The sequence below is a fragment of the Montipora capricornis genome, chromosome 2 (assembly GCF_036669925.1).
Source record: "Montipora capricornis isolate CH-2021 chromosome 2, ASM3666992v2, whole genome shotgun sequence".
Classification (NCBI taxonomy): Eukaryota; Metazoa; Cnidaria; class Anthozoa; order Scleractinia; family Acroporidae; genus Montipora; species Montipora capricornis.
In genome coordinates this window covers 24,296,830-24,311,829 of record NC_090884.1, presented here as the reverse complement: position 1 = coordinate 24,311,829, position 15,000 = coordinate 24,296,830, and the positions used below count along the sequence as shown (strand labels likewise).

Below are 15,000 nucleotides of genomic sequence, written 5' to 3'. Positions count from 1 at the left end.
TGAGTGCATTTAAGACATTCTATAGTTTCCAAATAATTTTATTCTTGGCGCCTATATTTTTTGTCACTAAAACTGGGTCTTACGAAATATCTTACAGAGAATGTGCTCTACCTTTAAACCCTTTGAAACTTCGGCCATCGAATGTTGAAACAAAGGTCTTTCGTCTGATAGAGAGAAATCTCTGGGCAATTACTTTTGCGTGACGCCTCGAGCGCTTAAAATGTCGTTAAAATGCATTCTTGTGACCTTTCGGGTCAAAACACAGCAGGCCGATATCCGTCTTTGATTTGATAAGAAAATAGACGAGACCGCTTTAAATAAAGTGCAGAAAGTAAAATGATACCATTTTAATCCATACCTGTTTTCTAGTGAGAAGTGGGAGCTTTAACAATGTTTGGAACTACACTTATGTACACGGCCACAGCAGAATATAAACATGACGAACATTTGTCAACACAAGAACCACAGGATACCCAATGGTAGACCAAAGTGCTCCTTTTTCTCAGGGACGGCGGAGCTAAGGGGACTGCCCATGAAGAAAAAATAGAGGAAAAAAAAATCATAAAGCATAAAAAGAGAAAAGTAACAGAAGGAAAAAGTTGCATTTCCGAGCTTCAAGATTTCAAAATTTTCTGGCGGATGCTCCGTCGTCCCTGTTTTTAGCTTTTCACTGTCATAATGATGTCATCAATACACAAGGGACAAAATTGATTTTGACAAAACAGTCGAATAGTCCTTACTGATTGACAAGTTAAATTAACGGACTCCCTTGAGGGACTTCGTTGAATGCGGTTTATTAACTAGGTATCAGTTTGAGAGCCGCTCTTTATAGTTATGGAGGTCTGCGGTTCATTCAAGACGATAACTGGAGGAATCTGTGGTTCCGACAGTAGAGATAGAAAGAAAGATATCCAGGTTGTTCCATTGAGCGCGTGTTCAAAAGATATTGAAAATCATCTCTCGTCATACTCGTTTACTGGTCCCGTAAATGAGGTGGAACTAATATTGTGTCGAGCAACAATTTTCAAAATGCCAGGCAATTTAGAAAGCATGAGCGTATGTCCGCGCCATCGTGGAAAGCTGGGGATTGGATGGACAAGAGGAGCTACAAGATGCAGAATACCCCTTGATTTATCCAACCACGGAAAAGGCCGCAATAAAACCTGGCCAAAAGGAGACAGAGGACTGGGAAAACATGAATCGGAAGTGGTATTTCGTAAGACTGGTGTTTTTGTTCAGCCCGGATCTGGTAAGATACTTAAAACTCAGTTTAGTCAAATAGAGGTGTACTTTAACTATTTTTAGTATTGAGCTATGTATTTTCATTTTTATCATGATTTTTAATGCCTCCTTTTGAGGAATATGCAGGTCATGCCGAGATATAATAAAGTCTCTTAGCGTATAGTCTGCTGGCAGCCGGTTTTTTCTCTAAGGGTCACTAGGACGAGCGCTTTGTCATCGCGAACTTGAAAGGGCGGTATGGCGTTGGCCGTGTAGAGAAGAAGGTGAGACAAGGGTGGTATGGCCGAGTGGGGAAGAAGGCGAGACGAGAGGCAGTGAGGACAGCAATAGAAACACGTTGGAATAAATGTGAAAATATTTACATATCATCCACTTTCCTTTGTCTTTGTCCTCGCTGCCTCACTATCAAGCTGAATTTTAATACATCGAAAAAGGCCTATTAAGAGGCGACGCATATTTAGTTTATTAAGGCTTCTCACAGTTCTCAGTAAAAAGGAGGCTTCACTAATTGTTGACAGTTTTAAAAGAGAAAAAGTGTGGATTTGGAGCAAAATACACCAGCTTTCCGACGAGACCTGGCGTTTATTTTTAGGACAGCACCTAATGGAGTAAATACAGTATCAAATGGCCAATATCAAAAATATCATATTACTCTTTGTTTGTCCCTCCAAATTTTGCATAAGCATTTTTTCCACTTTCTCTTGGGACCATTACAATTCCCAAGTGGAAATAAAAACAATTCCTATGCAAACTTTAGTAGCCAAAACGAATGAAGGAAAAATACCGAACATTCGGATATAACATTACAACAGAATAACGACAAAAATTGAAATAAAAAAACTTTAGAAAAAAAGACACCCCAACCCCGGCCCCCGGCCCGGCGTTTTGGCTACTACCCTACTGGAGGGACAAACAAAGAATATTATGGTATTTTTGATATTGGCTAATTGTTTCATTTTCTCAGCAACATTTTATCAATCTTGCCGAAGCACTCATCCCACCATTTAGGTAAATTATTGCTTTAGATAATACGATGCCACCCTCACATGCTTTGTGTTTCCACCACAGGAAAATAACAGTTTCTTCACGGAACGCAAATTTTCCGACTTAAATTTTTGCTTGGTAACATATTTATTGATGACATCATTATGTCAGTGAAAAGCTAAAAACAGGGACGACGGAGCATATTTTGTATTGTGGGGGGGAGGGGGCTAACAAGCAAGAGCCGCTAACTTGTAGGGGGTTCCCTGAAGGAAATTCTCTGCCAGAAAATTTTGAAATCTTGAAGCTCGGAAATGCAACTTTTTCCTTCTGTTAGTTTTCTCTTTTTGTGCTTTATGATTTTTTTTTCCTCTATTTTTTCTTCATGGGCAGTCCCCTTAGCTCCGCCGTCCCTGAGAAAAAGGAGCACTTTGGTCTACCATTGGGTATCCTGTGGTTCTTGTGTTGACAAACGTTCGTCATGTTTATATTCTGCTGTGGCCGTGTACATAAGTGTAGTTCCAAACATTGTTAAAGCTCCCACTTCTCACTAAAAAACAGGTATGGATTAAAATGGTATCATTTTACTTTCTGCACTTTATTTAAAGCGGTCTCATCTATTTTCATATCAAATCAAAGACGGATATCGGCCTGCTGTGTTTTGACCCGAAAGGTCACAAGAATGCATTTTAACGACATTTTAAGCGCTCGAGGCGTCACGCAAAAGTAATTGCCCAGAGATTTCTCTCTATCAGACGAAAGACCTTTGTTTCAACATTCGATGGCCGAAGTTTCAAAGGGTTTAAAGGTAGAGCACATTCTCTGTAAGATATTTCGTAAGACCCAGTTTTAGTGACAAAAAATATAGGCGCCAAGAATAAAATTATTTGGAAACTATAGAATGTCTTAAATGCACTCAAACTTAGCCAAACGACAATTAAGAGATTGCTCAGTTAGGATTAGGAGGAATATTTTATGAGGGATGCTTCAGTTGACCTCACAAGACCGTCCAAATGAAGAGACAAATCGCTTGTCCGAGCTGCATTTTCGGCGGTGTTCGGTAATTTGCATTTTTCTCCGAAATAAATCCGTAACAACCCAAACTAAGTACAGCATGCTTCTTGGTACACATTACTCTTTCAAACTTGGAAGTATGAGCGAAATCGATTTTTCAAGGTTTGCCACGGAATTCAAAAATTGCTTGATTTTTACGGACATTCACTCTTAATACTTTTTAATTAAAAAAATTGAATTATATATGTCTAATGTTCATATAATTATTTGCAGGTCACTGACATTCACTAAACCAAAACAAAAACAGATAAATTGAAAGAAAATCTCTTTTAAATAGGCATTCATATTTGCTTTACAATGAGCACTAGAAAATCTTGTTTAACGTGATTCCCTTGTTTTGCACCGGCCACACATCTCCCACTGCACATAACATTGCGACATCGAAAATGGCTGCAATTCTCGCCAGCCATCTGAAGAGAGACAGCAAAGGCTGCTTCTGCTGTTCAAAGCTTTTAATTTCAATAATGATAACACCTCTCAGTTAAGAAGTTGTGGGCCCCAGTCCCTTCACAGAAAATGATTATTTGAAGCCAAAATTGGCCCCCTTGCCGTCCATTTGTCGTCGTGTTGCAAAGAATCGACCACAGTGAGCCATCTTTTTATTGGCATTATTTACTCACACATGTACATGTAATAGGTACACAGAAAACACATTTTAATTAAGGTAATTCTCTTGAAAATGACATACTATCCAGATTTTTTTCAAATTTGGCACAATAGACCTTTTCGGCTTGTACATTTTGTTTTTCGACCACAGTGAGCCATCTTTTTATTGGCATTATTTACTCACACATGTACATGTAATAGGTACACAGAAAACACATTTTAATTAAGGTAATTCTCTTGAAAATGACATACTATCCAGATTTTTTTCAAATTTGGCACAATAGACCTTTTTGGCTTGTACATTTTGTTTTCCCAATACAGATCATGTGATAATACTCAGGAGCCTTGGTCCTTTGTTTTGTTCAATAAAAAGAGTGCATGCAGGCATATTCATGCTTGCATGCCCTCATTTTAATGAACAAAACAAAAGACCAAACCTCCTGAGTATTATCACATGATCTGTATGGGGAAAACAAAATGTACAAGCCGAAAAGGTCTATTGATATTCATACACAGGACATTAAAATATGCAATAAAAAGATGGGGTCACCGCACTTGTTTTTGCACTGTATGCCCTTTATTCTAAGAGTTTTTTACGGAATTACACGGGAAGCATTCCAAACTAATCAACCTGAAAATTTGTTGTTATGTAGAAAAAGCCACTGGATATTACTGAAAACTTGAACCTGCTTGTTTGTTCAGGCTATTAATCAAATTGTTCAATCTCGCAAAGAAATGTACGCAAAACGGACTGCTACAGTCATCCCCCTGCACTCAGTGTAAGCCTCCAAATGCAGTTTCATATCATTTATACAAGGTATGTAAATACTACAACTTCTACTATCCAACTTTTTTTCTCCTTGAAACATGTTTTCTGTGTACCTATTACGAGTAAATAAAACATTAAAAATGGGGGTCACCATGCTCATTTCTTCGCAACACGATAATAAATGGATGGCAAAGGGGCAATTTCAGCTTCAAAATGATCATTTTCCGCAAAAGGACTGCGGCAAATTCCAAAACAACACCTTAACTGAGAAGAGTTATCATGAATGCACTCAAAAGCTCTTGAACAGCAAAAGCGATCATTGTTGCCTCTTTTCAGATGGCTGGCGTATAACGTACGACGCCATCTCCCAAGTCTCAATGTTATGCGCAGTATATTAAGATGCATGCTGCAAAACAAGGGAATCACTTTAGGAAGAAAAAAAGTTGGATAGTAGAAAGTTGTGATATTTTTTTATAAATGACATGAAACTGCATTTGAAGCCATACACCGAGTGTGAGGTGATCATGTAACGGTCCAATTTGCTTACATTTCTTTGCAAGATCGAGCAATTTGAAATCACTTTACTGAAAGGTTAGAGCCCAGACAAACAAATAGGCTCAAGTTTTCAGCAATTTTTCCTGTAGACCAAATTTCAAATGCTTCTTGCGGAATTTGGTTAAAAAACACTTGGAATAAAGGCCATGCCATGCAAAAGCAAGCATGTTGACCCCATTTTTTATTACTATTTTTTGATGTCCTTGCATGAATATCATAATATTTGTGCCAAGTTTGACAAAATTCTGTATAGTACATCATTGTCAAGGCAATTACCTTAAGGACGGTGCCTACTATTGTTATTGTGCATACGTTCTGCGCATCTCCAGATACTCAGATTTCCTATCGCCGATGCTTACTAATACAGGGATATTTTTGCACGGTTTAAAACTATCCGGAGAAAGTAGATCTTAGTAAGTACTCTTGGTATCCAAAAAGAAAATTGGGGGTAACCATGTATTTTTGAAAGATAATTAAGCTTCAATTTGAGAAAGAACGCCATACATTGCTTTGTATTTTAAAGCTTTTTACAAATATTATCCGTGAATTATCTTTGAAAAATGCGTGGTTATCCCCAATTGTCTTTTTGGATTTCAATAACACTTGTCAAGATCCACATTTCCTGCATAATCACACATCGGGGCAAAAATATCTTTAATTAGTAGGCACCGTCCTTAAGCGTGTTTAAACTCACAAAACCATTAATAATGGCATAGGACCAAGGTATTGTCTATATGATTTTTTCTCTTGGCACAAACCATGAGACTGCTTCATAATAATGATGACCTAAGGCTGAAAATTTTCCTATTAAAAAAACAATAAGCAACACGAGACTTAGAGAAGATCAGAATAACAGTTGCCAGGGCTCTTTAGATTAATGACATCATACTTGGTCAATCTATTTCCCAGCAACTGGGTAATGCATATTTTTAAACAGGAAAAATTACATTGTCATTTTTGCTGTACCTCAAAGCATGAATGCAATATATGAGCTTTGGCATGTTCTTTTTGTCATAAATGTCTGTTGTTTCTGGAAAGAAGACCTAGAATAAAAATAATACTGCGTTCACATAATTATATGATCTTAATATTAATAAGGTCTCTGTCTCTAATCAAAGAATGTACTTTTAAACCCATACAAAATTAAAGATACAAAATAATAATTGGTTTACTCAAGAATAAAAAGATAGATATACATAAAACTAAAAGTCCACTCCTGAATTACGTAAATCTTGTTTATCTTCGATTCGTTTAAATTTAAAAGTGGTCACGATCACCTTGCTTCGCGCTGAAAATGTAAACACTTGTGCATTTTGATGGCTTCCAGCAATTTAATGCAAAGCTCATAAAAATAAAAATTGTCCGCAAACATAACAAATTCTAACCTTTGGGAGACCAACTTTACTACAGCCATTCATAAAAAAGTTGATATTGTCCGTATGACGAAAATGAAGACCTCGACTCTGCAAATAATAATCGTAGATGTACAAAGCTCAAAAGAAGATTAATTCTGGAGGTTATATTTGCCAACCAAATAATGTTATTTTTGGTCACACGAAAAACGAAAACTACGTAAAACAGCAAATAAGTACAAATACCACAAGTTTAACAAAATTAAGCTTACTCACATTGGCAACTTTTAAATCTTTGTCAAATATTTTGCGTAGTGGAACCGTTTCTGGAGAAAAGAAATTTGCCAGTTTAGCCAAGAACACACCATTTCTGAGTGCCTCTTCAAGTTCGGTGGTCGCTGGTAATTCCTCTTTCAAGCAAGCTTCCATCCACCTGAAAATAACATCAATACTTTCAATTTACCACAGGTGTCCAGCCCTGCAAAATATGGTTTACTTTGCTTTAATTTAAATATATACTTACACTTTCGCCTCTTCCAAATGGCACAAGTACTGATAAGCCATTTGTTGTTTACGCTGTTCGTCCATTTCAGAGCCTGACGCTCTCTCGGGACCCGCATCTTCGAAAGAAAACAGTAGAAAAAAGTGAAACTAAATTCGAGAACAAACTGACCATCGTCTTGATCGCAGTTTGAATGCACAAGTAAAGACTTCTGTGATTTACCTTCGCCCATGTAAGCGCCAGACGATTCATTCCAGCGTCCATCTACTTGTTCAATACTGATTACTTGTGTTGCCATCCCTCAAGAAACAAGAATAGTTTCAACTGCCGAGTCAATTAAGAAGCAACTACAAGGGGGTGGCACCATGTAGTGTTTCCAGCATTATGCTGAATGGAGGGAATTTCGAATAACAAGATCGTCATTATGGGATAAGTATTTGAGGAGTATTGGTTCCTAGGCCCTCTCCCATTGTCACAGCTTCTCACAGCTTCGACTTTGCTTCCACTTAGTCACGCTAGAGTGCTGAAGGAAATACCACATCCTCCACTAACTAGTCTACTAACTGTTCTCGTCTACAAAGATATTCCGTTAATCGGATATGAACATCACAGTACAAAGATATACATTAAACTACAAATATCAAGAATAAAAAATAAAGTTCCAGTAATACATGTATTTAACAATTAGACCCGTAGCCCGCAAGGGCTACGGGTCAATAGCCCATGGGGCGAAGCCGAATGATGATGTGCTATTGACCCGTGGCCCTTGAGGGCGAAGGGTCTAATTGTTTTCGTATCACCTAACTAGTCAGACAGAAAAGGCAATCATTAAAAGTTAGCAAATGCAAGTTGAAGAAATATTTATTTGGCAATAAAACGAAAGAAAGCGTCACGCTTTTCGCTGCTCCAGGAGTATTACTAATACAACCTCGTTCCCAGGGTCTCTCTTCTCTGCCTCCATTGTCGACAATGGAGGCAGCGAAGAGAGACCCTGGGAACGAGGTTGTTACTAATAGTCCTCTAATAGCGTAGCCAATCATGATGCAGGATTTGCATTAGTCCACTAGTTGGGTGATATTAAATAGATTTAGCCAAGCCCAAAAGCGGAGCTCCCGGGCTGTTTTTTTTTTTTGCTTATTCACTGTAGGGTTAGTGAAAATAAAAGGTTTTCGAATTGTCCGAGTTTTGGTGTTTATGCATGGTTACTTTTAATTAAATCATTTTCTTGGCTTTCTTCTGTAGAACAATTCATTGCCCAACTAGTATCGCATGAGTTTTAAAAGAAAACAAGCAAATAGTCAGGCTGTTAAGAGAGTTTTATGATAAAAGAATCAATTCTGCATGTTTGTTGGCCTTCATGAAGTTAACAATTATGGCCAAGAAGTCATGTAACGGCAATTAACGGTTCGTACTAAAAAAAATGCTGACGTCAGCATTTTCAGGGGTTCACTTTTTCAAGTAGTTTCCTGTCAAATGTATAGAAAATTTCAGATAAGCTACAGATCTATTCAGAAATATGTTATTTGGATCCAGAAACCAGCAAAATGTCGTATTCACATTACACTTTCATTATTTTTATTGTCAGTAAAACTCTGTAAATAGCGTTACATTTTAGAGAAACTTACATGAAAAATGTTTCAAGGACTAGACAGGACAAACGCGGGATACCTATTGGCCAAGATAGGAAATTCAAAGACCTCAGAGCTTTGGTCTAACTAGTACATCTTTCAAAGACCTCCCTTTACTATATGAAATTAGGTGGGGGGGGGGGGAGGGGGTTAGAGATTTCTCTTAGTAAGGGCTGGTTTTGTATATAAGATGCCATTTTTGCTTTAAAGTATGTTTGACGTTTCACACTGATGGGTGACATTCTGTAGCAAACAGCAATTTTTTTTTCTTTTGTAGAGCCGACATTCATTCGCAAAAATTGACTTCAGATAGAGCCATGTTCACAAGGTTATCTGGATAACCCCTGTGGCACAATCTTAAGATTCTAAAAAACTGTAGGGCGTCGCCTTTCGTGAAGCCTTTCCTCATGCCTGGAGGGTGGCAGGAGTTGAAGTGCTTGCATTGGAAAATGTGTGCTCACATCAAGAATAGAGTGCTTTTTGACCTTTTTGAATCTCTCCGCCTTATCTACTTATATGTATTCAAAACTATAAGCCACTTTATTACTCATGGCATTAGAAACCTCTCAAAAAGCCAAAGAACTCATCAATGCTCTCCATCACGGAGACCACATTGATGACATGACTAAGGAATGGTTATCCCTGACACCAAACCCAAACCCGCCACGAATTTCCGGCTTTCTACACTCTAACAAAGATTCACAAACCTAACCCGGTGGGGAGACTATCATATCCGGCTGCGAAAGCCCTAATGAACGAATCTAAGGTCTTGACTTTCTTATCCTGACCAATAGGAGTCCAATAGTAGTGATAGTCCAATAGACAAGACGGCAACTATTTCGCATGCGTTCCATTAGTTTAGGTAAGATTTCCCCAACAACTGAAGATCTAAAGCAACATATCCTCCGAGCATCGTATCAAGGTAGCCATGTTTGGGGTCAAGTACACCTAGCACTTCCATAGCTTCCAAGTCCTGCTGAATGGGGATGACACTGGGAGGGTCAAGGGAAACCTTTGTGGCCAACACTTCCACAAATCCAGCAAAGCTGCTATGAGCTCATTTGTTGTTCCTGCAAGGAAGCCTGCACAGGGTTGAGTAAGTGCTCAAAAGCAAATCTTCAGTGCACTGCCCTGTGCGCTTGTAGTCAAAGCCATGTTTGCAGCCTCTTGTGTGGAATGCATCTTTCTCAAAGTATAAAAGGTGTTTACCAACCAACAAAATAATGCAAAAGATCACAGACAGTCTTGAAAACTGCTGATGGAAATGACAATGGAGAATGCAGATTTACGATCAGAGAGAATTACAAATATATATATATGGTGGTACTGGTACAATTTCCGTTCGATGTCGTGCTAAGGCTAAGGATGCGCAATGTTCGACACAAGAATTTTCGCCTACGCATAGATTACATTGTGGGGGAAACTGAAACTTATCAATACACTGATCACGCAAATAAAACCCTTATATTCCCAAAATGAATTAAATTTTGTTGCGGCATTCATTTGTGTTTTTACGATAAAGGGAGCAAAAGGAACATTTCACCTCTAATGAATAAAATCCAGTAGAGATGCAAAATTGTTTTTATTGCTACGCAATTACTTACGGTGATTTTCGAAATCTCTGGCTTTTCTATCATTACAGAAACAGTATAGCGAAAATTTGGACAAATGTCGTAAATTACACGAAACGTTGTTATCAATAAAGTTTCGATATTTAGGGCCCCTTTTATATGGTCTTGGTTACACATAGTTAAGTAGGATCAACTTGTCTCGGTCAGTTTAATTAGTATGACATCTTTAATTATAGATTACTTGTGAAGACAAGTATTATTTTTTTATATTATCGATGTGCTCTTTTTACCATTATGCTTATGATTACAATTCCAATTCCTGGTGATATATGCTTGAATTCTTTTTTGATATTTTCTGGAAGTTTTGACACTCAGTTCAACAAATTTATTTAATGCAACCACGTTCTTCACTGAAAAAAATGGCCCAATAAAACTGATGACGTCAGCATTTTTCTCGAAACCAGCTTGGTTGTAGGAAATTTCGGCTATGAAGGGTCATATGCGCCAAAATCCTATTTCAAATTATATTTTGAAGATCCTGTATATTTTATTGACTCAATGGAATAGAATTAAGGAAATCAGAACAGAAATCGAAGCAACAGATTAGAAATTGAAGCAACAGAAATTGGAGCAACAGAACAGAAATTGTAGTAACAGAACAGAAATTGAAGCCATAGAACAGAGATTGGAGCAACAGAAAAAATGAAGGCGACAGAACGGAATTTAGAACAGAACAGAAATTGAAGCGACAGAACGGAATTTAGAACAGAACAGAAATTGGAGCAACAGAACAAAAATGTCAAAATTGACAATTTCGGTTCTTGTGATTAACGAACCGAGTGGAGCCTGGGTGGGAACCAATTGCACACCCGCTCCAAGAAAATATATTCCATTTTCAACATAGGTGCTCCTCGTGAAGGCAAAGATCTCCCTACTAGGCGCATTTCATTACTCGAAGAATTTAAAGATCTCATCGAGGCCTAAAAAATGAAAGCAGGGGAACCCAAAGCGAACTCCAAGCTACAATAGTACTAGTACATCGTCATAGGTCCCACAAGTTCAGCAGAGAGACCAGAGAGTCGTGCAGAATTTTCTGTCGCTATTTGCACAGTATAATTCCGCCAGGGGCCAGATACTGTAGGTTGGACATTATTAGTGCTCACATCGTCACTAACGATTTCGCTAAACACAGTGTGTTGCAGGTTGAACAGTTGTGCAATATCATTCGGTGTGTCGGCGGTCATTGTCCCGTCGTCCGAGACGTCATTATCAAAGGAGACCCCTAACTTCATGTGCACTGGGACGCTTGCAGATTTGTTCTTTAATTTAAAGAGAGACCAGAAGCGCTTGGGGTTCTCCTGGAGAATGTTATCAAGGGAGTTGAAGAAATTTGCGCGACTTTCACAAACCATTGGTTCACATCCTTGCGGAGTTGTTTGAATTTCTCTTTCAGTGATTGGTTTGTTGGTGACTTTTTGAGCCTTCTACGGAGTGTCTCTTTGCTTCTGATGGTATGTACTATGTCGCCAGTTATCGACGGCGGTGAATTTTTACCTTTGATTTTCTTTTTAGGTACAAAATCTGCAACTGCAGCCATAAATGTGTCGTTCCATGGCATCCAGTTGGTATTCACACAAGTGTTTGGATCTAGCACGGCAGATACGCTTATAGCCTCAAGTGCAGATCGCAAACCTTCAAAATCCCCTCTCCTGTAGTCAAAAATCTCCCTGACCAATCGCAGAGCCGCTTTTATTGATGTTTTGTACTGAAAAACTATTGTTCCGTGATCGGTTTGTATGCTGCTTTGTTTAGGGTTGAGAACCGTGACCTCTTCTACGCGCTCGGGTGTGCGTCAAGAAGTAATCACCTAACATTTTCATGAACCTAAGTTCACTAGCACCTGTAGTTAGCTCTGGCGTCTCTCTGGCGTTCCCGATCTACGATTTGGGTCAAAGTTCTACTTTTCGCGAACTTAAAGCTGTTTTTATGTTTTGCTTTTTTTTGTTGAGCACCTAAAGCACAAGAAAGTAAAAAAAATTTAACGACAATCATAGTGCCGCCAGGATAGTTTCTGTTGGTAGCTCTTAGGTCCATCTTCAGTTGGTGGCTCTGAGCATCTTTTGTTTTTGTTTTTCCCAGGGTATTGCCTTGGAACGGCAATGGATTCCTAAGTCGTTCAACGCCGATCTTTTGAGCCTGTTCGTTGACAAGGATGATTAGAGGGTTTATCCCTCTGTGTTTCGACTGGTTGATGCCAAATGGGGTCCCCAAACGGTCGACCGTTTTGCCTCCTATTATAACGCTCAGCTTCCGCGTTTTAACTCCAAGTTTGCTTCTCCCGGTTGCGCCGGTGTTGATGCCTTGCTCCAGGATTGGAGTGGAGAGAATAAGTGGGTTTGCCCTCCGGTGGGCCTCGTCATGAACCCCTTTCGAGTTCTCACGGCTTTTTCCCGTCGTGGGACTTGGATTACTCCTTTTGCCCTCTTTCATGCGATGGACCTTTACGGTTTAAGTTATTCGTCAGGGAGCTTTTTGTGCTTTCCGCCATACACGATGTCACGATGTTGGAAGGCCCAGATGCAGATCTGTCTCACCCGTACGTTTTTCGCGGTTGCCCAAAATTCAGAATGTTGGCTTTGCGTGTAGATTTTGAGTGAGTTGTTGGTAGTGTTACGGATAGTGTTTCGAGCCTGATTTGGCATATTTTCAGGGGCGTAGGCGGGGGGAGGGTCCACGGGGTGCCCGTAATCCCCCCTTTGTGACAGTCAACAACATAACACAAACCATATCTGTGTGACTGTAACAGAGTAATTTATGTCACCTGCAACTTCATGTACTATCGATTTCAGACATCCGTGGACAAGGGCCTTTTTTCAGCCCACTTCAAGGTGCGAGAACGGACGTCACCCTCCCCCCCCCCCCCCCGGCAATCGATGCTCATCAGAAAAACCATGACCGGTAAGTACCCTGGGTGCGAGAGAATGTGACCCCCCACTTTATAAAATCCTGGCTACACCCCTGATTTTGAGCCTGAATTGGCTTGGAGCCTTATTTGGCGTGCTTGGAGTTAATTTGGTCTCGTCGTGGTTTGTGCCTGTATCAGTATTTTGGGTCATTGGCGCTGCAGTTGTTTGATTTTCACGATATTTTTTCTTTGCATTCAGATGTCCTGATTTCTGGGATTTGACTTGAAGTAGCCTCATTGATCGATTCTTCGTTGACTGACATGATTCCAGGCCTCATTGATCTGCAATTAGATGCTAATGCTCCGTCCTCGGTGCTGAAATACAAATCTGCCCAGAGTGGTGTTCCCGTTATTCCAGGAAAACCTTTGCATATTACATTGTTTATCTCTGAATTAGCTAAACGTTCTTTTTACCACAATTGCTTGTAATCTCGCAATCTGATTGGCTAATTTGCCGTTGTCGATAAGAGTCTGGACAACGTTGTACATGTCATGCTCGGGTCAATTTGTCACGCAATGTAATAGTCAATCAGAAACGCTCATTTTGGGAATAAACCAATCATATCGCGAGAAAGTTATAGACAACGCTTGCTCTTTCTTTGTCATGATTTTGTTCGCGCTGTGGAAATAAAAACGTTCTTTGGCATTGAATATTGTGGTAAAAACAAATCGAAAGTTGTTTAGCGTTGTCTGTACTCTTATCGACAACGATATTCGTCATTACAGTGGTCAAATTTGTTGTGGACTCACTCGTCTGCGCCTGGTGAGTCCACAACATTTTGACCACTGTGATGACGAATATCGTTGTCGATAAGAGTACAGACAACGCTGAACCACTTTCGATTTGTTAATCTGAGAATAACACCGGTGTATCTTCTTTAGAATCTGCCGTTTATGCTATTACGTTGGGTGACGCAATAGCTTGTATCGAGGCTTGTCCTGTTAGCCATCCCTTAGTAAAGGTGCTGAGACACGAGGGGCCATGCTGCAGCGACAAAAAACTTGTGTAGTGCACACCGAGGCACGACGCAGTGAACTTCATTTCACACGTCGCTGGGACAAAATCACCCCAAAATTGGTGTTGCACAATTGTAAACGTATCAGTTCAGACGAGGGGACATCTCGCTGCAACATATCCCGGGGACATGCACCCACAACATTTTCATGTGTGTGCACAAAGTTGTGATTTTGTCCCTGCTACATGTCCGCGCTACACTTCGCTGCTACATCTCGCCTCAGTGTGCACTACACAAGTTTTTTGTCGCTGTGGCATGTCGCTGCAACATGACCCTCGTGTCCCAGCACCTTAAGGTTTGTTTTAGAAGGCGCCAAAAGAAGGCTTGCGCGCCCATTTCAGCCTTAAGAGCCGCTGTCGGTTAGCACTGTTAAGGCGATCGCTACGCATTTTGCCTCTAGTTCTTGGCTTTCCGATCTTCGTTTTTTGTTTACTCTTTTAGTTGGTTTTGCTGGCTTTTTTGGCATTGACGAGATTGGGAATATAGCACTTCGTGATGTCTCTATATTTAGTGATCATGTCAGTTTACGCGCCTCAGCGAAAAAAAGGATAAGCACAGGGAAGGCCACACTGCTTTTCTCACTTGATGCGGAAAGGTTACTTGTCCTGGAGCTGTGACCGAATGGGCTGATTAAGCTTTTGCCGCAGTCTGCGTTTCCAATAGTTCGTAGAATTGTAAAAGCCCAGTCTAACGAGCATTTTCATTTTAGTTTAGGCGTTTCTACTTCTACTTTAAGGGA

The 15,000-nt window shown here is 39.8% G+C and overlaps 1 protein-coding gene across 1 annotated transcript in view; it reads right to left on the bottom strand.

The window, feature by feature from the left end:
* The window catches only part of LOC138039144 (ras GTPase-activating-like protein IQGAP1), a 67,563-nt gene extending 60,028 nt beyond the window's left edge, over positions 1 to 7,535 (bottom strand). The window contains exons 1-5 of the mRNA XM_068885328.1: positions 7,304 to 7,535; positions 7,103 to 7,199; positions 6,856 to 7,012; positions 6,613 to 6,690; positions 6,194 to 6,270 (exon numbers count right to left, since the gene is read on the bottom strand). Coding sequence (XP_068741429.1) covers positions 6,194 to 6,270; positions 6,613 to 6,690; positions 6,856 to 7,012; positions 7,103 to 7,199; positions 7,304 to 7,379 — 485 coding nt within the window. The 5' untranslated portion in view covers positions 7,380 to 7,535. The remainder of the gene's footprint in view (positions 1 to 6,193; positions 6,271 to 6,612; positions 6,691 to 6,855; positions 7,013 to 7,102; positions 7,200 to 7,303) is intronic.
* Positions 7,536 to 15,000: the final 7,465 nt, after the last annotated feature.